The 24,964-nt window shown below is 37.9% G+C and overlaps 2 protein-coding genes and 2 long non-coding RNA genes across 4 annotated transcripts; all 4 read left to right on the top strand.

The window, feature by feature from the left end:
• The first annotated feature begins 1,899 nt into the window (after nucleotides 1–1,899).
• LOC145909095 (transgelin-2-like) lies at nucleotides 1,900–4,065 on the top strand. The gene is made up of 6 exons (XM_082996417.1): nucleotides 1,900–2,510; nucleotides 3,017–3,106; nucleotides 3,179–3,265; nucleotides 3,342–3,466; nucleotides 3,648–3,812; nucleotides 3,897–4,065. Exons 1-4 carry the CDS (start codon nucleotides 2,424–2,426, stop codon nucleotides 3,390–3,392), a joined length of 315 nt encoding a protein of 104 aa, XP_082852543.1. The 5' UTR covers nucleotides 1,900–2,423; the 3' UTR covers nucleotides 3,393–3,466; nucleotides 3,648–3,812; nucleotides 3,897–4,065.
• A 956-nt stretch (nucleotides 4,066–5,021) lies between these two features.
• LOC145909108 (uncharacterized) lies at nucleotides 5,022–7,603 on the top strand. Its single transcript, XR_014403100.1, has 7 exons — nucleotides 5,022–5,164; nucleotides 5,557–5,717; nucleotides 5,946–6,039; nucleotides 6,519–6,614; nucleotides 7,048–7,192; nucleotides 7,348–7,501; nucleotides 7,574–7,603. It is a non-coding gene; the product is annotated as an uncharacterized LOC145909108 (long non-coding RNA).
• Nucleotides 7,604–8,294: 691 nt separating this feature from the next.
• On the top strand, nucleotides 8,295–16,177 carry LOC145909089 (chymotrypsinogen A-like). Its single transcript, XM_082996408.1, has 10 exons — nucleotides 8,295–8,312; nucleotides 8,421–8,557; nucleotides 9,243–9,406; nucleotides 9,672–9,776; nucleotides 9,841–9,970; nucleotides 13,841–13,959; nucleotides 14,270–14,464; nucleotides 14,621–14,721; nucleotides 15,293–15,411; nucleotides 15,746–16,177. The coding sequence occupies exons 2-10, from the start codon at nucleotides 8,474–8,476 to the stop codon at nucleotides 16,004–16,006; spliced, it is 1,278 nt and encodes a 425-aa protein (XP_082852534.1). The 5' UTR covers nucleotides 8,295–8,312; nucleotides 8,421–8,473; the 3' UTR covers nucleotides 16,007–16,177.
• Nucleotides 16,178–20,856: 4,679 nt separating this feature from the next.
• On the top strand, nucleotides 20,857–23,370 carry LOC145909101 (uncharacterized). Its single transcript, XR_014403085.1, has 2 exons — nucleotides 20,857–21,133; nucleotides 21,315–23,370. It is a non-coding gene; the product is annotated as an uncharacterized LOC145909101 (long non-coding RNA).
• The last annotated feature ends 1,594 nt before the right edge of the window (nucleotides 23,371–24,964 follow it).

The following is a 24,964-nucleotide window of genomic DNA, read 5'->3' as shown; positions in this document are numbered from 1 at the left end:
GTCAATAAACAATAACAGCCGTTGAATTCTACAGCAACGGCACTGACATATGTGGGAATCGCATGTGTTGACCCCAACATGAACCATAACACTATCTGGGACATCGGTTGTGGGAATAAAACCAACAAGGAATTTACACAAGAGTTTGCTTTGCCTTAAAAATGATGAAGGAAAAGAAAAGACGGAATTGCAATTGGTTATGCATGGGTGCCAGTGTTAAGGTTGAATGAGCACAGATATACGAGTTGTTGCTATGGCGATTTTAAGTGTTCTTTTGGCAGTTTCTATGTGGTTTTGGGGGAGTTTTAGTTAGCTAGTCAATGGATTTTGTTGTAACTGCTTAAAACAGTAACAAAATATTGAGGTGAATTTTACGGAAAAAATAAACAACTGCATCAAATTCATATTGTACATTGTAACATACGTCAGAGAAACCATCAGTACTTATATTGCGCAATGTTTTGTGTGCAGCATTGCACAAGTATTGCGTAATCTATTTTGTTCAGCTTTGCACAAGCATTTGCAAGCCCCGTTACCAGATACATTGAATATTTCGCAACTTCCGACCCAAGTGTAAACATAACCTCATATAATGTGACCCACATGATTAACCGTCGATCGAGTAAAGTTATTCATTCAACATCCTGTTTACCACAAAAAATGTTCTCCTATGCTTATGTAACACTACACCTTTGTTCTTGTCAGATATTAACCCAAGTGATGTATAACGGCACGTGACTAAACCAACCAATAAGCTTCCGATAACCCAAGTTTAAATAGTCATGTACGCCTGTTAATTGGGCTTTTTAAAGTTCTCCGTCCTGTGAGCTGATTGGTCAATAATGTCATGTGATATCATGAGCCGCTTGAAGTAGTATAATACAAGAACATAGGTGTGGTGTTACATAAGCATAGGAGAACACTTTATGTGGCAAACAGGATGTTGAATGAATCACTTTACTCGAGAACAGTCGATTGATTAATCATTTGGGTTACATTATGAGGTTATGTTTACACTTGGAAGTTGCGAAATATTCAATGCATGGTAACGGGGCTTGCAAATGCTTGTGCAAAGCTACAAATGAAATGGATTATGCATTACTTGTGCAATGCTGCACACAAAACATTACGCAATAAAAGTAATGGTTTCTCTGACGTATATGCATATATGTAACATGTTACAAGATTTACAGTTGTGATATTTTATAACAAATTAATAGCATTTCCTTATTCCAAACCTGCCTCAATGTTTTGTTACTTTTTTAAGCAAACAATACCCAACAAATTTCAACAACACCCAGCACCTTTCTGACTTAAAAAACTGGAAATAATTCTAAAATTGCCTCAATATCGCCTTAGCAACATTTGGTGTATCAGTGCTCATTCAACCTTAACACTGCTGGCACCCATGCATAACCCATATGTTAACCAGGTTTCGAAAAGGGTGTTTCCAGCCCCGGTCCTCCATTAAAATGCTTGTGTGAATTGCACGCCAACTTAGTCCATTTCAACGTTTAGAAAGAAATAATTAACGAACAGCAATTTCCTATGTATTGCCACAGTGGATTGACATTAAATATCCCAAAATATTCTCGCATTCTTAGCCTATGTTTCATCACATTTTATACGCCTGCATAAACTTCTAGGTTACATCTTTCTGACGTCATAAACTACATGTGACCGATTTTAGCCAATCCCATCACGGTTGAGACATGTGACCGATTTTAGCCAATCCCATCACGGTTGAGACATGTGACCGCTTTTAGCCAATCCCTTCATGGTCAAGTGCCACACCCGAAGCATTTTTTTGGGGAGAAATTGCGATGGTTTAGGTTGGGGCTTAGATTAGAGTTAGTGTTGGTCTAGAGTTGGGGTTAACGCTGCCTGTAACCTTTGAATTTAATTTTATGCTTGACATGTTTCGTTAAGTGCGAAAAGCTTGGAGTTAACTAGTCGAAAAAGCCAAAGATAATCATACTAATGCACACGTTACAAACACTACTGTGCTCTGATGCCACTTCATACATAATTAAACTGATGATTATTACCGATAATTACACAATTACCAGGCTTCGCAATGTCTGACTACTGTAATCACAGTTGTTGTGCATGCCATTCTGGAAATTCAAGCCAGGGATTAATGCAGCTACCTTATCTGTAGCAACCGACTCATTTGTACCTTTAGCCATACGCTAGATAGTAATGGCATTCTATAACCTGTAGTTTAGAGTTTTAATGATAAATTTCCGCATTTTGCTGCTGATCAGTTCTTCCTTTGCGAGGATGCTGTGTGTGTTGCGCGTAATTTTATGCATGTTTCTTGCAGTATGAGCGTTTTGTATTAGTATATATGTAAGAGCTTGTTTTTATTTGTAACAGGAGAAGTATTATTGAACATAACATCCTCAAACACTCTTGGTAAAATGGCAAGCAGCAATGAGATAGAAAAAGAAGTTCGGGAATGGATTGAATACAACACCAAATTAACTTGTCCAGAAGCAGGAGTTAAAGCAAGTTTGCTTGTTTTTCGTTGTTACAACAAAAGTCCAAATAAATTTTTACTGTCATTAGGGCAACTCCAAACTATTTATGCCAGAGGACTCGTTAAGGGTTGCGGGCATTATATATATCAGGCCAACCAACCAATGACTTGATATATGAATATACTTGAAGAAGAAACTATTGATGCCCATGCATGTACAATAGATTTTTAAATAATTTGATAAACTAGCCGACTTAATCCGTACAATATACAATTAATATTTTTGTTTGTATTTCATTTAAGGCCCCGCGACCTGCATGACGTAATAATACCAAGTTATGACATATTAATTAGCGTAACTTGTGAAACTACAAAGAATATTGTCTGGTATTCTCGTGAGATACATATTGTTGATGGTTCCGCTTTTGCTAGTTCGAATAGATTATGCTGGGTGCGGTTATATCCGGTCACGTGATATACTGTTTACTAAGGCATCACTTTACGTTCAATATGTTGTTAACACTACACTTGCAGGGAATACAAGCATGGCTCAAAGACGGGACAGTTTTATGTAAATTGATAAATGAATTGCAACCAAACTCTGTCAAAGAAATCAGCACTGTGGTAAACGTTGTTCACGATGTGTTACTGTCATTTGCCACGTTTATAACGGCCAGTATTTTCTGTTTAATATAGGCAATTTCTTACCTGCAAATGGACAATATTAATGCATTTTTGGACGCTTGTGTAAAGTTTGGAGTGAATAGAGCAGATATGTTCGAGGTATGTCCGTTTGCCTACTTGAGAAAAGTTTACGGTAAATGTGTAAGATTTCTAAACGAAGTGGTTACTTTTGCAGACAGCAGACTTGATTTCCTCCCACGGATTCGAGAACCCGGTTTGTGGCTGAGGTTGAAGGAATGCGGATTTAATTCCGAAACTTTAAACATGATCTGTGAAGCGATTATGAAGATGGGACCCAAGGTTGCTTTTCATTATTTTAAGAATAAATATTTGTTTAAATCCATGATAATTTTATAAAACTTACTTTTTTTAATCAAAAGTGAAAACATGGAGTTAATTTTAATCCGGTTTTAAGAAACAAAAATCTGTTTCAAAAAAGTTTGAAACAAAGATTTCCGACCAGTTTTTATATTTTCAATAGTTGGGAAATCTCGACCTGAGTTACAACAAGTTTGAACGAAAAGATGTTGGAAATATTTGTCGGATTCTCCCTAAAGTGGATGAGAAGTTGTGGCTGGATGGATGCGGATTCGATTCCGAATCTATTCGAGTCTTGAGAGAAGAGATTAAAAAACTGATAAACCCGGTAAGAATTTGTTTAATTTATATTTGCATTAAAACATGGTTTTGTTAATTTTGATTAAATTAAAAATTTTGTGATTTTTTTCAGCCGAGAGTTTGGGGTTTGTATGATCAGTAAATATTCCTTCCTCTCATCCGATGCAGACTCCAGTGGTCCGGATTGAAACAAAACACGCGACTTCTAGAATTATTTGTGTTTTTTTTGTGATTTGTTCAAAATAAATGTTTTTTGCTGTAAATAAAATTGCTACGAAATATATAAAGTGAAATATGTCTGGAGCAGAAAGTGAGACGAAAGTTTTCCGACATTTTTATTCCAGTTTTCAGAAGAAAGAATACCAGGGGTTGTTTGTGGAATAGAATGTTGTCATGTAGGAACGTAACAGACGGATCTACTTGGTCTTGGAAGAAAATTAAAACTTCAACTGTCCCAAAATATCTGATTTTTAAATGCAAGAAATCTCATTGCAAATGAAGAGTGAAATTCCCACAAACTGACAACGCCCATGAATCAAGTTACAAGAGAATATGTTGGTTAATGAAGTAAGTGTATGTCTCGTGTTGGTCTGTTGTACACAAATACTTATTTTCGGTTTAGTTGTGCGCTGTTTAAAAGTTAGTTGCTGGGTTTATTTTTAAATAATTCCTCGAGTCTATCCAGATAAAAAAACATCCTAGAATAAATTTTATTCAAAAAATAATGAGAACAATCTTATCGGCTCCAAAAACTATCATCAATCCACACAATGAATTGTTGCTGGAAGAAGTCCTCGTCATCATGCTGACCCCAAACTAAATTAATTCGTGACTTTTATCAACAGAAATCATATTAGGTGAGTTGCAGACTGGAGGACTGGGCCAATATTTTGATCTGTTAGGTCACATCAGTGCAACTTGATGTTGGCTTTTGACAATTTTTCGCGCCAAACAAATACAACCAGTGGTAGATTTTCTTCTAAATCACTTGGCATGCCATGAATATTAACCTCATGTGCCAGGGGTTGCCGACCCCTCAAAGAGTGTTGTCAGGGAGTCTTCCACAACCTCTAAATACTCACTCTAAGTGATTTATAAACTCCTATTTTTCAAAAAAATGTTTGTGCAGTTTACAATATGAGCATGGATATATGCAAAACAGTAGAAGGAAGTAACAACCTGGTTATATGGAAAACATTGTGACTTTCACCCCGTACTTTAATCTTGACAGGAACAGATTTATCAGAACATCAAAGAGGTATATGCCAGGGCAAAGAGGTCTAGAGTCACTGAATTAGATGATTGACCAACACAACGAATCCCAGGAAATTTTCATCTGAAAAAGAGGTCGCATTCAAAAAAGTTGGGTTCCCACAAGCGGTATTTAACTTTGTTGTATGCAAATTTCAATGAAAGAAATACAGAAAACGTATGTGATACTTTTACCTAGATGTGTTGATATTGCTATGTTATCATTAGTGTGTGTGTAAATATGTCTAGATACCATTATGTTGCTGCATATACTTTTCTTGTATTAACACAAATATTAGCCTAATTTCTTGTAGCATTATAAAGACAATAACTTTTTTGTTTCTAGCCTCTTTCATTACAATAAAACCATGTTATGGTTGGCTGTCATAATTATGTATTTGTTTGAGATTTGCCGAGTTTCGGTGGTATTCTATTTGCTGGTTGCTAGTGGTCACAAACCTTTGTCAAAAATTCATTGTTTTCATTTCTGTTTGGAAAAAAATCTTTCTTTTATCCACCAGGTTGCAGTGAAGAGCAAAACATCACCAAGGCAACATCAAGAATATCATGACCTCTAATTTTCACAAGGTAACCAACAACATGCCTGCCCTACATTGAATCCTTGGTAGCAATAACTTGGTACAAAGAACCCCCTACATTGGTCAAGTGGAATTCAAATAAAGTATGTGCTGTTTTAGCAAACTAGAACATATTTGATGAAACCAAGTAGTTTAGATTAAAAACGTCAGACTGTAGTTGTTGTTCCTGCAAAAAATAGACGAATGAACTAATGTTTACAAGTGTTCAAAAGCAAAAGAACCACAAAGAAAAGGATCTTTATCTGAAACTATTTTACAAGCTTGGACGCTTTCAAATGCAAAGTCATTAAATACCTGTGCTGTTTTTGCAGAGTCATAGCGATGCCAACCTGAGGATTGGAAAATAACGCCTGGAAATAATGGAGTTGTTCTAAACACCAATACTTCTCTGCAAGGACATCCTGGGTAAAACTCACCCAAATTGTAATATTAGAAGTTAAACTCCGATAGAATGCAATCTTACTCATAACAGAAAATTACAATGAAAGATGACAAACATACAGTAAGCAGTATTGCTTTTAATTAACTCAACAAGTTTTGCATAAATGATATTGTATAAATTGTCTGAGACAAGGTTATGTTTTTATAGTTGACCTTCCCCACCATTTATAAGTCATTATTATTTAATTGTTACAAAATAGTGAAGTATTGATGAGTAATAAGATTGATTATATTTTAACCCAGTTCAAAAACTAACAAAAAGTTGTTAAAATCTGCAACTTGTTTGTCAAAAATGACAACAGGTTAAAATGATTTAAGTGTTACAACGTCAAACCGAAGAAACACTTTTAAGTTAAGTAATGGTGACATTCTGTGCAAGTGTGCAAGATATGTGATATTCACATAACATCAAGAAAACTAATTTACTTTTATGATTTCAACAGGTTTCCATACATTGGAGACATCCACTAACATGCTGTAAACCCCACACTTGACATTACCTTCTTACAGCTTCACATTGTGTTAAATTCAACTCAAATGTGAGTGTTTCTTGTGTGCAATCTGTTTCATAAAGAACATTGATTTGCTGATGTTTTTTTGATTATCTTTTGAAACAACAAATAGTATTATTGAGCTGTTTCCATGGTGACAGGTTAACCAATGAGACCAGCGATTGGGGCCCGGGGTTGGTGGTTAAAGGTTACTACAAATCAAAGGATTCACATGACCTAATTATTGAAGAGGAAAACCTCACTATGTGATCATTCCCAACTATATACTGTTGCAAATCATTCAAGTGAAAAGTCTATGGGGACAATGTCATTCTTCACAAGATCTCACTTTTTCTAAATTTGAATATTCTCTCTATATAATCTGTATGTCAGCTTGGATTTTAGTACACAATCACAATTTTATTCAAATGTAATCCATGGACTTTTCTGTTCCATTACTAACCTATTTCTATGTTTGCAGTGGATTTATGCAGTCAGCATGTTTGCCTCTTGGACAAAACCAGTTTTCCTCACAATATGAGTATGGAATATCTGGTTGGGGAATGCGGGTTGCAGGTAGTTTTCCATGTTTCTGGATATAATGGTTCATTGGGGTAATGCTTAAGGTGAAATAATACAAAGCACATGTTACTTGAAAACTTTTCGGTGTGGTACAAACTTACCCTATTTCTTTTATCTTTATGTATTAACACTGCACAAGATACAAGTGACATCCATGACAACAGTAATGAAAGTGAAAATCGTATTTCATTTTTATAAGAATGAAGAAATCTCTATTTTACAAAGTAATAGCCACAAGTTGGCGCCAGTGAGCATATTCGTCCATGAGAATTGCAGTCGCCTACTTGGCTGTTTGAACCTGACAATGTTTACTGCAGTAAGAGTGGAAATTTTCTTTTTCCACTTTAGTTACTGTATGATTAATTCGAGTCATTCTTGCTTATCTAAAAATATTACCACTAACAATTTCCAATCTTGTTTTTCAGAACGACGGCACTAACAGTGGGAGTTCTTGTTATGCGTTGACCTTAACATAAACCATCACACAATCTGGGATATCACAAGTTGGGGAATCGGTTGTGGAAACGTAAACAAACCTGGGATTTACACGAGGGTGTCAAGCTTTGTTCGATCTTATCGGATTCTTGGTAAATATTACCAACATTATTGATTGAGACTGCGCCGGTTTGTGTGTTTTTTTTCAATTTTTTGTTGTGATTTTGACAGTTTTATAGTTTCAAAAACCAACATGGCATTTTATTGACCAGGATGAAATAATTTTAAACAAATCATCGTTTACAAGGTTTGTAATTGCGCCCTAAAAACTACTTCTGAACATTTCTAAATAATATAACAAAGTACAGTGCATAGACAGGATGGCCAAGTTGTCTAAAGTACTGCGACCTGAACACAGCATGTTTATTATGTACTGTACTTTTTTTAGATGGGCAAAGTTTACCAAAACAGCACAAAAAATTTGTTTACAACTGTAATAATTGCTAACCTTGAATGGAAAAGTGTTCATGGTTTCCATTTACTAAAGATAGTGAAGGCATTTGTAATACTCAGGAAGAAAGAAATCCTGTAAAACCAGTTAGTTTAATGCATTCTTTTCCAAAGTTCTTTTACCTAAAATGCTGTGTACTTCAGACGTATTTGTGATAAACTCTACCGCCGCACCAACTGAACTATCGAAGGATGTGGGAAACCATCTAACAAGTTCATGTAAGCGCAATTTATCGAATCCAACAATATTAAACCAAACTAAAGTAGTTTTTACAAGACAATATTTTTTTCAAACAAATCTCACAGAAATATTTCATTTAACAACAGGTTTTGGACGACGAGGTGGCCGAGTGGTTAAGACGATGGATCGCTAATCCATTATGCTCTGCACGCATTTCCGAAAGTTTTCTTTGCTTGCACGAGTCCGGAGGGGTTTAAACATTTTCCTTGCCTCAACCCTAGCTGTGAGTTGCAGTTCAGTGGCGATATACACTATTGTTCATAAAATAACGTGACATAGAAAACATATTTACACGGCATAGAAAAGCAGCGATGTAACGACCGTTCATAGCTTGATAAGCAAACTATCACCCAAACATATATTTTAGTAGGAAGAAACTCAAACCACCTCCATAACAGTACAGTCCGTCGGGGTTACTGCAGGTCACTTGTGTCACAACACGAGGCATGCAAGATTAAGTCAGATAACTAACAATGTACTTCACAAAAACATTATTTTGGCATGAACAAGCCATTTTCAAAAAGAAACAGCAAGAATCAAAAGTTCATATGTTTTAGTGCCTTCTTTTGGTTCATCCGCTAGACGACGCTGTCAGGTCGTTCTAATTTAAATATGCCATTGGTCGATGGGAAAGGTTACAATAAATTGAACGAACTTTCAACTTACTGTGGCAAGTTCTGTAATAAATCCGGAGTCGGTATTTCACAAGCTTTTCAATTGATATATTCATATGTATATGTATCGCCTATGCTTCTAAACATCATAAGTATAGCTTATTCAAGTAGAATGTGTTTCTGTTGGGTATATTGCTACCAGGAGATTTTGATGATACAAACTATCATACTGCGAAACATTGAATTGAATAAACTTGCTGGTTGTAATGGTTTCGCTTTGTTTGTAACACACAGCTAATCATCAAGAACGGACCAACTGGAAATGAATGGAGTGCAAGGCCCTTTTGTCGTCTGGGCAGGGCAAGATTAAGCAGAGGGACTAAGTTTCAAATCATTATTCATATTCACACCTTATCCATCATGATATATTATAACGGAGCTCTTACCTACGTCTTACCGTAAGCTTACGTTATTTTGTTATTGTAGTGCAAAATATATACGTATTGCCTATGCTTAAATGTTGGGTCGAAAAAGTAATGCATTTGTAACTAGAACAGAATGGATAATGCTTTCTACCAAAAGATAACTGGCTTTGTGATGTGTAAAGACAATTTATATTCAATACTTCTAATACTAATTGATGAATATTCAACAATGTTAACTCTTTTCGGAAAAAGTTGAAGATTTTAAAAGATTTTCATGTAGTTGCTCTCTTGTGTTTAGAATTACGAGAAGATTGCCTTCCATTGGAGAAACCAACCACATTGCTGTTTACAACTCGCAAAGGACGGGACATTTTCAGCTTTTAACTGACCAAGATTTAGGTTAGTTGTACGAAGTTTTTCACAATTTATTACGGGGATGCACAACTTGCTAGTATATTCTCAGGTAGCAAACTGCAAGAAGAATCTTGCGGTGAAGCCAACACCGATATTCCTGTTCCGGCTTTCTGTCCTGAGGACAAAGACGGATTGAAAATAGTGGAAGGGGTCAACGCTAGCCCCGGGAGTCAGCCGTGGCAGGTGGATTATTTGTGGGAGATTTGCAAAGTTATGTTGAAACGTACAATTATAGGAGAGCTCAATTTAAATCCATGTCTTATATTCGCTGTCAGTCAGATGCCGGCTTTCATAAAAGCTTTCTTCCATGTGCACGTGTGTCTGTAACAGTGCTGGTATTTAACGATTGCTTTTTCACTATATCTGTTATCCTTTTTTTACTTTTTCGGCCGCATGGCATGACCAATTGCCAAAAACCACATGACACACAGTGAATACAGATCATAATATTTCTCTTGTAACTACTTTTGTATATTTCGGTGCCGACTAATCACCAACATACAAACCCGTAAATTCCCCCTACTAGTAAATTTTTCACCGGTTAAGAACCACTATAAGCTTAATATCTATATGTTTACATCAAGCGTACGAGGTATTTTTGTCATTCTAACAGGTTTCCATACGTAAGAAGTATCCATTAAGAGGCCGCACCCCTCACTTTTGCGGAGGAACTCTCATCAACAGATGTTACGTCCTCACAGCCGCACATTGTGTCGAATCCAGTTCGAAATCGTGAGTAATTTCCGAAGTTCTTTCGTGATGGAATAAATTAGCACAAAGTTCCAGACAGATCCAGGCTCGTAAAAAGTTTGCATTTCGGTGCACGTTGTGAGAATTTGGTGTCGATTTTAAGTTTGATTTCCTACGACAAGGTTTTCCACTTGGGTTCCACAGACCTCCTATGAACAATAATGCTTTCAGCTATCAAGTTCAGTTTGTACATAAAGATATCACGATCACGAAATAAGGTCTTAAAAAATTTCAGGTGACGGACTCCAATTCAGCCAATCAGAGGGCGTAGAAGATTCACGTGACCTAGATATTGAAGAGGTTTACAGACATCCTTACTACTCGTATCATTCGAGTCCAACCAACGACTTGGCGTTGATTAAATTGAGACAATGCGTTTCATTCAAGTAAGATAAATTCGCAAGGGACCTGGTACATTCCAAATTAGAATGCATTGCCTTGGTTTTTACACAACGTAAACGTAATACGCCCGAAGCAAGGAGTTATTAAATATCATGTGGAGATATCAGTGTTCCATTTTAAACTTATTTCTATGGTTGCAGTCGATTTGTGCGACCAGCATGTTTGCCTCTCGGACAAAGCCAGTTTTCGTCACAATCTCGATGTGGAATATCTGGGTGGGGGGCGCATGGTCCCAGACACTGTAAGTTTTTTATGTTTTTCTGTGCATGAGTCGCTTTAACAGATGTTTATCGACAGTTACGTCATTAGATAAGGGTTTTTGAATAAAACAGTAAAAACTGGAATGCTGGACTTTTTTTCAAACACGTTTCAAAATTGCCTTTCCATCCGCCTGCCTGCCAATGTAGGCGATGTATTCAATGCAGCTTATAATCACGTAATACAGCACTGATGATAAACACATGTCGTGTTTCAAATGTCTGTTTAACAATTTAGGTTTTGGCTTCTAATTCAAGGTTATTCACTTCAGTATTTTGCACCTAGACAAGGGTTTTTGAAAACTTCAAGTTTCTTTTCCCAAATCCTTCCACAAACCGATATGGAAGCATCTCTAACACCTGCGCGTTATGAATTAACCTCTGTATTCTGTCGGTACAATTTCATGGTACAGCGCATTCAATCTACGGTCGGCATATATAACATTTGTCAGTTACAACAACGAACACTGTGATGCGGTGTTGACGAAATTTGCAAAAGTATTGCCAACCACAACCTTTAAGAATCACATCACAACATGCTTGTTGTTCGGCAGTTAACCCCATGGATTATCCACCCTGCCTCCAGCAGGCGCCAGTGAGCATATTTCCCAATGAGAATTGCAGCCGACTGCTCGGTGTTGACTACCTTAAGGCCGCATCTCTGTATTTCTATGGAAAAGACTTTCCCGGTTGGGAATTGCCCTTCTCGAACTCTGGCATAACAGAGTAAAATTGTGTGTAACAATGCAATGGGTCATGCATGGGCGCCAGTGTTTTGGTTGAATGAGCGCAGATGAACAGGCTGTTGCCAGGGCGATTTTTAGCGTGTTTGGGGCAGTTTTACTTTGGTTTTCAGGGTTAGTAGTCAGGCAGTAAATTAGTAGAGGGTGCTGTTGTACGTGTAGCTGAAAAACTACCCAAATATTGAGGTTGATTTTGTGAAAAAATGAATCACAGAAAGTATGTTCAATTTGTGATTTTCTGTTAGTGCCGACCCTTGCAAGATTAAGTCAGATAACTAACAATGTACTTCACAAAAACATTATTTTGGCATGAACAAACCATTTTCAAAAAGAATCAGCAAGAATTAAAAGTTCATATGTTTTAGTGCCTTCTTTTGGTTCATCCGCTAGACGGCGCTGTCAAGCCATTCTAATTTAAATATGCCATTGGTCGGTGGAAAAGGTTACAATAAATTGAACGAACTTTCAACTTACTGTAGCAAGTTCTGTAATAAATCCGGAGTCGGTATCGTGCAGAATAAATATGTATTGACTATGCTTAAATGTTGTTTTTAGTCGAAAAAGCAACTAGAAAAGAATGGATAATGCTTCCTACGAAAAGATAACTGGCTTTGTGATGTGTAAAGACAATTTATATTCAACACTTCTAATACTAATTGCTGAAGATTCAACAATGTTAACTTGTTCGGTAAAAGTTTGAGATTTCAAACAGATTTTCATGTAATTGTGTTGTTTCTCTCTGCTGTTTAGAATTACGAGAAGATTGCCTTCCATTGGAGAAACCAACCACATTGCTGTTTACAACTCGCAAAGGACGGGACATTTTCGGCTTTTAACTGACCAAGATTTAGGTTAGTTGCACGAAGTTTTTCACAATTTATTACGGGGATGCACAACTCGGTCAAGCGTGTCGTTTGTGTTGTCAACTTTTTGATCAAAACTCATAAAAAGTATTTTTTGGACAATATTACAACCTAAAAATTACGAGAGGGATTTGAACGCTTGTATCACTATGCCATGAAACATTTTTATTCATGTAGAGTGTACGTCGTATATCCCCATATGACTTCAAAAACTAAAAAACCGTAAGACAATAGCACACAATACACAGTTGTTAGGAATATATGTTTCGCCCTGTGGGCATCATCAGTTCCCTCAAAATAAACACAGCAATAACATGATGTAAAAAACGTCTCATCAACATCCAGGCTGATCGTGTTGTTTAAAGCCAGTGCTTTGTGTTCGTATATTCCCAGGTAGCAAACTGCAAGAAGAATCTTGCGGTGAAGCCACCACCGACATTCCTGTTCCGGCTTTCTGTCCTGAGGTCAAGGACGGATTGAGAATAGTGGAAGGGGTCAACGCTAACCCCGGGAGTCAGCCGTGGCAGGTAAATGATTTTATGGGAGATTTGCAAAGTTATGTTGAAACGTACAATTATAGGAGAGCTCAATTTAAATCCATGTCTTATATTCGCTGTCAGTCAGATGCCGGCTTTCATAAAAGCTTGCTTCCATGTGCACGTGTGTCTGTAACAGTGCTGGTTCTTAACCATTTTTCATCTCATTTCCCATCTTAAATTTAATCGGGATCCCTATTTCCCACCAGTATTCAAATTTTTAAATGTAGAATTTAATGATTGCTTTTTCTCTATATCTGTTATCCTTTTTTACTTTTTCGGCCGCATGGCATGACCAATTGCCAATAACCACACGACACACAGTGAATACAGATGATAATATTTCTCTTGTAGCTACTTTTGTATATTTCGGTGCCGACTAATCACCCACAAACCCATAATTTCCCCCTACTAGTAAATTTTTCACCGGTTAAGAACCACTATAAGCTTAATATCTTCATGTTTACATCAAGCGTACGAGGTATTTTTGTCATTCTAACAGGTTTCTATACGTAAGAAGTATCCATTAAGAGGCCGCACCCCTCACTCTTGCGGAGGAACTCTCATCAACAGATGTTACGTCCTCACAGCCGCACATTGTGTCGAATCCAGTTCGAAGTCGTGAGTAATTTCCGAAGTTCTTTCCTGATGGAATAAATTAGCACAAAGTTCCAGACAGATCTAGGCTCGTAAAAAGTTTGCATTTCGGTGCACGTTGTGAGAATTTGGTGTCGATTTTAAGTTTGATTTCCTACGACAAGGTTTTCCACTTGGGGTCCACAGAGCTCCTATGAACAATAATGCTTCCAGCTATCAAGTTCATTTTGTACATAAGGATATCACGAAATAAGGTCTTAACAAATTTCATTGTTGGTATGGAGTGCCATAGAGTAAAAACAAATTACCATGGAAACCATTTCTATGGTTACAGGTTCACCAATGAGACGATCGTTCGGGTGGGCGATTACTACAACCGTGACGGACTCCAATTCAGCCAATCAGAGGGCGTAGAGGTTTCACGTGACCTAGATATTGAAGAGGTTTACAGACATCCTTACTACTCGTATCATTCGAGTCCAACCAACGACTTGGCGTTGATTAAATTGAGACAATGCGTTTCATTCAAGTAAGATAAATTCGAAAGGGTCCTGGTACATTCCAAATTAGAATGCATTGCCTTGGTTTTTACACAACGTAAACGTAATACGCCCGAAGCAAGGAGTTATTAAATATCATGTGGAGATATCAGTGTTTCATTTTAAACTTATTTCTATGTTTGCAGTCGATTTGTGCGGTCAGCATGTCTGCCTCTCGGACAAAACCAGTTTTCGTCACAATCTCGATGTGGAATATCTGGGTGGGGGGCGCATGGTCCCAGACACTGTAAGTTTTTTATGTTTTTCTGTGCATGAGTCGCTTTATCAGTTGTTTATCGACAGTTACGTCATTAGATAAGGGTTTTTGAATAAAACGGTAAAAACTGGAATGCTGGACTTTTTTTCAAACACGTTTCAAAATTGCCTTTGCATCCGCCTGCCAGCCTGTGAATGTAGGCGATGTATTCGATGCAGCTTATAATCATGTAATACAGCACTGATGATAAACACATGTCTTGTTTGAAATGTCTGTTTAACAATCTAGGTTTTGGCTTCTAATTGGTTATTCACTTCAGTATTTTGCACCTTGCCAAAGGTTTTTGAAAACTTTAAGTTTCTTTTCCCAAATCCTTCCACAAACCGATATGGAAGCATCTCTAACACCTGCGCGCTATGAATTAACCTCTGTATTCTGTCGGTACAATTTCATAGTACAACGCATTCAATCTACGGTCGGCATATATAACATTTGTCAGTTACAACAACGAACCCTGTGATGCGGTGTTGACGAAACTTGTAAAAGTCTTGCCAACCACATCCTTTAAGAATCACATCACAACATGCTTGTTGTTCGGCAGTTAACCCCATGGATTATCCACCCTGCCTCCAGCAGGCGCCAGTGAGCATATTTCCCAATGAGAATTGCAGCCGACTGCTCGGTGTTGACTACCTTAAGCACTCCATGATGTGCGCTGCGGTGAGAACAACAATTTTCAATACCCATGCTGCCTTTTAAAGTTAATCTATCAAAAACCTCTTGCTTTCCTGTTTAGTTTAAAATGCAACGTTTTGTAATTTTTGTTGTTGTTGCGATTGTTCGATGTCTGTTTTAATTTTTTCATTTACAGGTAGTTTTTTTTGCCAGAAGCACTTGTGTATTTTTCGTTTTGTTTGTTCAGCAATTGAACCAAACATACATTTTCGGTTATCATGGCTCGCACGTGTAATATAAACACTTTAGGCAACTGTAAAAAAATTTCTACCTTAGAAATCGCATTTTTTTATAAACTGTTGGCACTTTTGTTTTCCAGAAAGATGGCACTGACACGTGTCGGGGTGACAGTGGGGGTCCTTTGGCATGTTTAGACCCCAACACGGCACGTCACACTATCTGGGGTATCACAAGTTGGGGCATCGGTTGTGGAAACGTAAACAAACCTGGGATTTACACGAGGGTATCAAGCTATGTTCGTTGGCTTTACCTCAAAATGCGACTGAGACCAACTGATGAACAGTTTATGAGCGACGTTCGATCTTTCCGAGTGCTTGACAAATATTGCCAACATTACTGATTGTGTCTGCTGTGTGCGTTTGTACTCGTGTATTTGATTAAAGTTCAGAACCGATTAACAAAATGGTTAAGCTTTGTGGTTGAAGATTGGATCAACAGGATCTTCTTGTCTGCATTGACACAACTAAACCGGTGTGCACTAACTAGCGTCGTTTCGTTGTAATGTTCCTTTTCCGGCAACTGTTCTCTGAATATATGTGGGGAATTTTTGTTGAAACCGACGCGCGTAATGTTGACAGGATACACTGGTGAGCTAGTGCACGACTTTCCAGACCTTCCACATACGTATAGGGCAGTGTTTTCCAACCGGTGATACGCGACGGCATTCCAGGTGGTACGCGAGCACCTTTCCGTAATTAGCGGATATTGTTCGAATTGAAAAAGCCGTAAATGATTCCAAAATGTTTAAATGTTTGTTACTTCATCCTCTAGGTTACTTTGTCACACTTAACTAGGTGGTACGCGATGAAATTGTTTTACCTCCAAGTGGTACGCAACCACAAAAAGGTTGGGAATCACTGACGTAGGGGATCTCTACAACCGTAATCAGACAACGCTTTATGCTCTTGCATGACAAGGCGTGATCGTCCCATTCCGAAGTGCAGCTTGCGATGTGGTCTTGCCGGTTAACTAACCAGGAAATCTTCCACTTTGTGGTTCTTTGCATTTGACGTCGATTCGTTAGGAACTAATGGAGACGAACCACAGTAGAGATGACATTATGGCTAAGCAAATAAAATCTACCGCCGCACCAACTGAACTATCGAAAGATGTGGCAAACCAGTTAAATATCAAGTTTATGTAAGTGCAATTGACAATATTAAACCGAACTAAAGTAGTTTTTACAAGACAATATTTTTTCCAAACAAATCTCACATAAATGTTTCATTTAACAACAGGTTTTGGACGACGAGGTGGCCGAGTGGTTAAGACAATGGATCGCTAATCCATTATGCTCTGCACGCATTTCCTGTGCCGAAAGTTCACTAGCATTGATATCACCAGGAAATTTTTGAAACAATGCGACGTATGAATGGATTCGAAAATGACGCACTTCAAAACGTTTATTGTTGTTATTTTGCTTGCACGAGTCCGGAGGGGTTTAAACATTTTCCTTGCCTCAAACCTAGCTGTGAGTTGCGGTTCAGTGGCGGTATACGTGATATTGTTCAATCTTTATGATATCTATGGGATAAATCAAAGCGAAGCAAAAAAACAGTCCTTCGAATAAGTGATTATTAATTTCTGACCAAGTTCAGTCTCCACACTACAGTATATCGGGTTAACGTATATTTTCAAATACCAGGCTGCTGTGCAATTGTATTTGAATCAACGCCAGTGCTAAAGGTATTATTTATCCTCAAAATTGTAGTCTTTGTCAAACGCTAATTCCAGCCACTGTATCAACCACACTTAAAACAGGTTGCTACTTATGGCGGAAACTACAGCAGCTAGATGCGGTCGGGGTCGATTCGTTTCCCTGATAAGTGACAGGGTGTATGGGCAACACCGATCAGCTATATTCTGGGATACAAATAATAAAATCACAGGCGCTTGGCGGTTCCAGGTGTTGGCGATGAAACAGTCTCTTTCGCTGTAATCTCGCAACTACAGAAGCACTTTTTTATAAGAAACTTGTTTTGGAAGTAGTAGATTTGCTGCTCGTGGTGGTTTTACTGATTCGTTGATAACTAGCAGTTTTGCGGCTGGAATTGCGACATAATTGTGTTACCTGGACCAAAGATATCTCGGACAATATGTGTTTGTTCACTTAACAATGCTGTTTTCAGATATTTTCGAAGTATTCATGGTTCCGACAACGCGTCACAATGAGTTTGACGTCACAATGCTACATGTAAAGATCGGCTGAAAATGCATTGGTTTAGATAGGAGTTATTTACTAAAACGCGTGTAGCGCAGGCATAGATCCTTTTGCGGGAAAACTGTTAAGTTTAGGCAAAGCAGAATTTGTCGAAGAATGTAAGTACCAAGCAACAATAACAAAAATTTTCGTATAGGCGAAGAAAAACATCTGGAATTAACCGCAACTTGCGCGTCTTGCAGCTGCATTGCATTGATGTGCGCGTTTGGTGCCTCGTTAGATGGCAAAATCGCAGCATATGAAACAAAAGACCTCAAATCAAATGATCAACGTGTTCTCCTAATTCTCTAGGTCAGGGTTTCCCAAACTTTTTTGGCCGCGGACCTCATTTTGTGAACCTGTTTTTCTCGGACCCCCTGTCTTACGTCATACCATTTTGCAACGTAATCAGCGTTGAGAATTCCACAAACAATATCAACAATGGCGATTAGGGTGAATTCTTACGTCATAGACGCGTAGTAAAAGAAAGAAACTTGTAAACAAGTTTGAAATCGTAAGATACAAGGATAGTGTAGGAACCATTCAAAAGTAGAGTAAATGTAAAATGTACGTATTGTAAAGCTTACGAAACCAATCCAGTTAAGATTACTGCAGTGATTACTGCTTACGCACTGTATAAAATTGTTTTTTTTTCGGGGGGTTATCATTACGGACCCCGCAGTGCAATCTTTGGGAATCCCTGCCCACGTTTTGCAAAAGATTGTAAAATTTACGAAATTTTCAAAAACAAAACAATTTTTTTTTTCAACAAAAAAACATAACAGATAAGCTTTAGTGTCAGTCTACTTTCAGTTTCAGTACGATCAAGATTGATTCACCGCAGCAAAAACGCACACAACAGCGAAAGTTGGGGCCACGCGCGCTGGTTGCCGTTAATTGAAGATGTTTTTCTTCGCCTATACGAAAATTTTTGTTTTTGTTGCCTGGTACTTACATTCTTGAACAATTTCTGCTTTACCTAAACGTAACAGTTTTCTCACAAAAGGATCTATGCCTGCGCTACACACGTTTTAGTAAATAGCTCTTATCTAAACCAATGCATTTTCAGCCAATCTTTACCTGCAGCATTGTGATGTTTGAACCATTGATGACGCATAATCGAAACTATGAATAGGAATTGTGTAGCCTGCATGTTTAGAGTTCCCAGTCGTCCGGACATTTACGAAAATTGGCGGTTTTATTCCTGTGCAGGTGGAAATGACCGGAATTTTGAAGATGGTACCTCTCAACCTCTTATAATAACATCTGAACTAAGTATCATTCTTTAGTTGCGAAGGTCAAGAGTCTGAAAGGTCTTAAATGGTTTTTGAAGCCAAAATTTGTTAACGTAACTGAAATTACTGTGTCCGAAATTGCGCTTATGCAAATATGATTACCCTGTGCTAACAGTCGTTTTTTAAATTCTTGTGCTGACAAGTAAGTTTGTTATTTATGTTGTTTGTGAACTGCACTGTTAAGAACTTCACACTGTCCGTGCAGATGGTAGACCAGTATAAAATTCAGTATTCAGCTATAATATGCAAGCTCAACAACATCCTGACAGATTGCGCACAAACATTTCTAATGCTAAACTACCATCAGTACTTGGTATAAATTATACTTAAGTCCATGCATAAAGATATCAAATTTATTCGTTCTTTTTCGTCGTCAGATTCAGTTTCATAATGGAATTCGAATCACGACAAACTGAAAGCGAAACGTAGCGCTTTGTGACGTCACCACTGCTATGTTTTCGTATGGCGTGCTGTAGTTTTTTGTTTGTTGCGTCATTAGGGAATGAGGCGAATTTGTGATGTTAACGAATGGTGTCTTAGGGTCGGTAAGCATGTGTTGTGCCGTAGACAGAAGTTTGTTAATGTTTTAATACATAGAGTTGTCGCCTTGGTGAATAGATTTTGTGATAAATATTCAGGTTGCGAATATTTATTCGACATTGTATACGTGGGTCGAGCGGGGGATTACCCAACCAACACAGCTGATAACTCCACATGTATTTACTTGTGGTTTGTGACCAGTGTTGGGATTCAGCCGGTTCGCACCGGTTCATAGAACCATCTCACGAAATTTTATGAGATCAGCGAACCGGTTAGCATTACTGGTTGCTGTCAATATGACTTTTTGTAACAGAACCCGCTGAAAAATATAACTTTTGTGATAGAACCGGCTGAAAAAATTTAATTCCACCACTGCTTTTGACTGAATGCTGCCAATCGCATGACTCATTTCCCGTCTCAATTACCTGAAAGGACGAGGACCATTCTTAAAGTAGCCACGCATGAAATAGGAAAATCCCTATCGCCCGTCTGTATGGTGGTTATAGAGCATCTACCATTCTTACATGCGGTGCCTGCTTTGAGAACTGACACAAGTTGAATTCCCATAGTTACAACTACTCACATTAAATCCTGGTGTTGCTTGTAGAATAATTTGTAAAACTATAGCAAGTAACAAGCAGTCAGTTCCGCTATTTCAACGCAAGATGCCGATCGGCGGAAACAAACGTTTTTGCTTGCCTGCAATCTTCAATACTGGCTTGAATAAATCAACCATATTGTTGCTTACTTTGCCTGGCACTGCTTACTGTAGTGACCAAATACGAGTCCTTTGTTTTTTTCTGTTATCTGCAATACTTTAGTTTACTTTTATGTTCATGACATGAGTATGTGTGTTTTAAATACATTCATAAGTATATGTGTGTTTATTTACCAAAGTGTACGAGTATTTCCAACTGTGTGACAAAAATTGGAGCAGAAACAATTTACATCCTTGTTGCATCTTAACTGCATACACATTTTCACATAGCTTGTATATATGTGTAATATATTTCTATACTGTACTTGCAATACAAAGCTACACCTGCTAATCCAAGAATGGCCGAACAATTTTTACTTTCTTTTGCCTTCCACCCTGAGAAAGCGGAAAAATTCATGGAACATAAGATTGCGGGCCGAGAAAAACAATATGAATACAAAAGGCCTGCAGCTCAAAAATTTTACGAAATTCTGACTTAGGCGAATTTCGTGATTAGTTTGAGATAAAATATTTGTATTTCAGAATGAAAACATTGGATTAGAAACAATTTACATCATTGTTGCATCATAACTGCACACAAAATTTTTACACAGCTTGCATATATATGTGTAATATATTTCTATACTGTACTTGCAATACAAACCTATACCTGCTAATCCAAGAATGGCCGAACAACAAACAGAAGGAGGAAACTCACAAAACATTGTTGCCGAGGTAAGCTTGTTGTTCTTGAATATTAAGACTTGCTGTACTGGTGGTCGGGGTTGGAGAAAATCAAGCACGCATGTGGGCAGTTTAGAAACAGTAATGGATTTTGAAACATTTCAATGGCCATGCTGTCTTTTTGGACGATTAATATTTGTGTGTTTGGTTACTTTTGCTGGTTTTATTCCAGAACTTGCACCTACATACTGGTGACGTACATCACCATCAGACTGTGGAAGAACATCTGCATCAGACAGTTGAAGAACATCACCATCACGCCCATTATCAGAAAACAACCATTGCAGAATCAGAAGTTAAACGAGGTAGGGGAGTTTCACTAGGGAAGTTTGGAATACAAATGCTTGTATTCAAGTCGAACCCCAACTGATTTTGCATCTATTTACGACCATTTGGAGAAGACAAAAATATTAGCTTAAATGCGACTCATTTACTAATATCTGTGTCTTGCCTCAGCAACAACAGAGAATCCAATTGACCATATTATGTGACTAAGACAGTTAGACTCTGATAAAATGACGTGGAAATCATCACATTAAAATTGTCACTGCAGATAATGTTTCACTGAATTCTATATTTTTGTTTATGGTTGTCAGCAATTTTGCTACCAATGAACAGTTAGGTTGCCATGCATGCATGCATTGCTATGGAAATCTGGTGCTATCTCGTGGAACGCAAGTTCTTGTAAATGTACATCGTTGGCTTTTATGTATTAAGTTACTGAGCAGGAGCAATTAACATATACCACGGAGATAGTGACTGCCTGTAGCATGATTCACACCAAACGCGGCCATGGCAGTGACGGCGTGATTTTCTCGCTTGAAGCAGTTGACGGCGGAGTTAAATCTGATTTAACTTTTCCGTCAGCCGCAATGACCCGAAGCTTGTTTTCGTTCGACTTGTTATAATTAATTTCACATGGTTTTAAGTAATTCAATTTGTATATTGAGTGTTTGGTGATAAGATATCAGAAATTAGTTATCCGATATTTATTGTTGACAATGGCGCAAATCATTCTGCGGGAATTAATTTTTAGACATTGGAAAATGTTTATTTTACGAAATATTGTAGATCAGTGCCACTAACATTGTCATTTGCTGTTCCACCAGTAAAAGCGAACCAAATAACACGCATTTCGTAAGTAAACTCTCCGTACATAAATTATATAGATTAATTAGTTAATTGTCGTAAAATGAAACTAACTAAAATTTCCCATTGACGTTTTTACGACACAAAGACGCTGTAGATATTGAAATGATTTGCCGCGGTGGCGACAACCGCACTGCTAGTGTGAACCCCCTTGCCGCTTCCGAAATCGCGGCAAAATCCGGCAAAAGCGGAATGCAAGTGCGAGAAAAGTTCTGTCGCATGATACTAAAAGGTTGTGGGCGTGCATGTCTTGGTTGTCACAACACCGATCTCTGCTTTTAAGGAAAGTCATATTCCGATTAAAATAAGAATGTGCCTGACTTAAGACGAAAGCATGCTGTCCGTGACCTTTTTGCGTGAAAGGTGTAAAAAGGTTTTCAGACACTTTTATGTGTTTAGTAATTTGTGTTTGGATCCAGATGCTCGGGAGCTCTCACTTCCCTTGTAGAATCATGATGAACATGCGATCATTTTTATCTACTTGAACGAATAGTGCACTTTACAGCTTGTCAGAATAATGCATTTAACAGGTTTCACAAACTGTGTGTGCCGCGAAAAATTGATGAAAGAGTTTCGACGGAGATATGAAACCATTCTACACATGCGCTTACATGTTGCACTGCAAACATTTTGGTTATGTGGCATCAATCCATGAATTGTTTCAATATTTAACTCACAACTCATAACCTCAGTGACATCACAAATAACCTACGTAACCATTTTACAAACCATTTGAGGACAAGTGTTGAAATATTTTGGTAGCTGTGACAAGCGAAACTGAGCAAACATACGGAAAGTAAAAGTGTTTGTGAAAACGTTTAAATCAGTTGGTAGATACGACAGTACAGGGACAGATATATCCAATATGGATTACGGTGGACAGAAGATTCCAGTTTACCGTATTTTGTGTTGAGCCAAACTGTCAAGTGAAGCTACGGCGCCAGTAAGTTACCAAGGCATCTTCACGCCGATCACATGGGCTTAGAAAGTGAGGAATTTTCTTCACGCTTGTTTGGCCAACATGTAAAACAAACACTGTAGCTAAAGAACCCACGTTTGTCTACGATGAAGCTTTTTTTGCTGACTGTGGAACGGAAACACTCTCATACAATCGCTAAACGTTCTTTCTCTGAAAAAAAGCACAAAATATACAACTTTGTTAAAAAACCTGACTTGTTTCCCATGTTTTGCTGAGTGATTATGATTTCGATTGATTTACTTCCCGCTCATGCGTTCGCGTCCACTTTTTCTGCACACTTTCTTCACACTAGGTTTCGCCAGACCGGACAGTTTAGAACTGGGAACATAACTAGTAGAAAGTTTCAACAATAATGAAAAATACTACTCACATTATTTCACTTGGCTATAAAGCGGGTTAGAACTGTAGCATTTACAGTAGGCTGCTACACAACATGACTGATTGCTTTTTGGGTGCGATTTCTTAGTTATAGCAGGATTGAAACATCACTGTCGTTATGAACATTGACTTCCGTCAGACACCATGTTGGCTGCAGGTCCCTTCACCGATGGTCTTCTTGGACCAGAAATGTTTTTTAATTCATAAGTCTTTGTTTAATACTGCTCTTCTGGCAAACTTTATTGTATTTACGTTTCTCGACGTTTCGGCTATTATGCAACAGCCTTCATCAGGAGGAGTATCTAAGTTTAGCACAGCGGACACATGTCAGGCACATAAACAAAAACGCTACAAAAGAAAAAAGAAGAAGTGAAACAACGAAAAAGCGATAAGGGCGAACACACCTGCACAGTTTACATTTCTCTGTGTCCGCTGTGCTAAACTTAGATACTTCCTCCTGATGAAGGCTGTTGCATTTGTAGGTTTTATGCTATGTTTTACTCAGTGGTAACACAAAACCTAACTATAACTCCGAAAAGACTCCCACACTGCGCAATTAGTAATTACTGGGTGGTATTAAAATTAGTAAGACATTCGAATACTCACAATAAAAGATGCAATTTCAATGATGAAGATCGAGTAAATCCAATTGGCTTTGAGACAGTACAATTGTTCAATGTTACGATTTTAGAAACTGTCTGGCTTTACAGCCCAAGCGGTCAATTATATCGAATAACTTTCAGGCGTGTTGACCGGGTAAAAATGTCATAAACAAACGTAGATTATATAGAAATCATAAGGCTTTGGTCAGCGGAAAAGTCCGCTGTTGACCAAGACGAATTTCTCTCAGGTGCTAGAGCGGGCTTATCAGATTATAACGCACGAGTATCATGACTTGGCGAATTAAAGAGTGACGTGCGTTAATGAACGAATGTTGGTTAAACAAACAAAAGCGATCACATACAATTTTTATTATCTTCTACACATAATAGCCGAAACGTCGAGAAACGTAAATACAATAAAGTTTGCCAGAAGAGCAGTATTAAGTCTTTGATTATTCTGCAGATATAGCCTCAAGATTGAACCGCCTTTTTAGCTCAATTTTATGCAGCAACCGTTACCACGTAACTACCTGACTTAAAACTCCCAAAACTCTACTTAAAACTGCCTAAAACTGGCTTAAATTCGTCCAAGCAAAGACTAGTAGTCTCTGGTCCAAACAACATCACATGTGCTCACTCAACCGTAAAATTGAACCCCATGCATCACTGATTGCTTTGTGACGTCCTTCTTTTGTGACAGAGGATTAAATGCAA

Source organism: Ascidia mentula, chromosome 7 (assembly GCF_947561715.1).
Source record: "Ascidia mentula chromosome 7, kaAscMent1.1, whole genome shotgun sequence".
Classification (NCBI taxonomy): domain Eukaryota; kingdom Metazoa; phylum Chordata; class Ascidiacea; order Phlebobranchia; family Ascidiidae; genus Ascidia; species Ascidia mentula.
The sequence above is the reverse complement of the archived record's forward strand: the minus strand, read 5'-3'. Positions and strand labels throughout refer to the sequence as shown.

Excerpts from the sequence above, each read along its gene's own strand:
- LOC145909095 (XM_082996417.1), top strand. The coding sequence starts at position 2,424 with ATGGCAAGCAGCAATGAGATAGAAAAAGAAGTTCGGGAATGGATTGAA. Across the intron at positions 3,107-3,178 it reads TCAAAGAAATCAGCACTGTG|GCAATTTCTTACCTGCAAAT; the intron begins GTAAACGTTGTT and ends TGTTTAATATAG. Across the intron at positions 3,266-3,341 it reads ATAGAGCAGATATGTTCGAG|ACAGCAGACTTGATTTCCTC; the intron begins GTATGTCCGTTT and ends TTACTTTTGCAG.
- LOC145909089 (XM_082996408.1), top strand. The coding sequence starts at position 8,474 with ATGCTCTGCACGCATTTCCGAAAGTTTTCTTTGCTTGCACGAGTCCGG. Across the intron at positions 8,558-9,242 it reads TCCTTGCCTCAACCCTAGCT|CTAATCATCAAGAACGGACC; the intron begins GTGAGTTGCAGT and ends TGTAACACACAG. Across the intron at positions 15,412-15,745 it reads ACTCCATGATGTGCGCTGCG|AAAGATGGCACTGACACGTG; the intron begins GTGAGAACAACA and ends TTTGTTTTCCAG.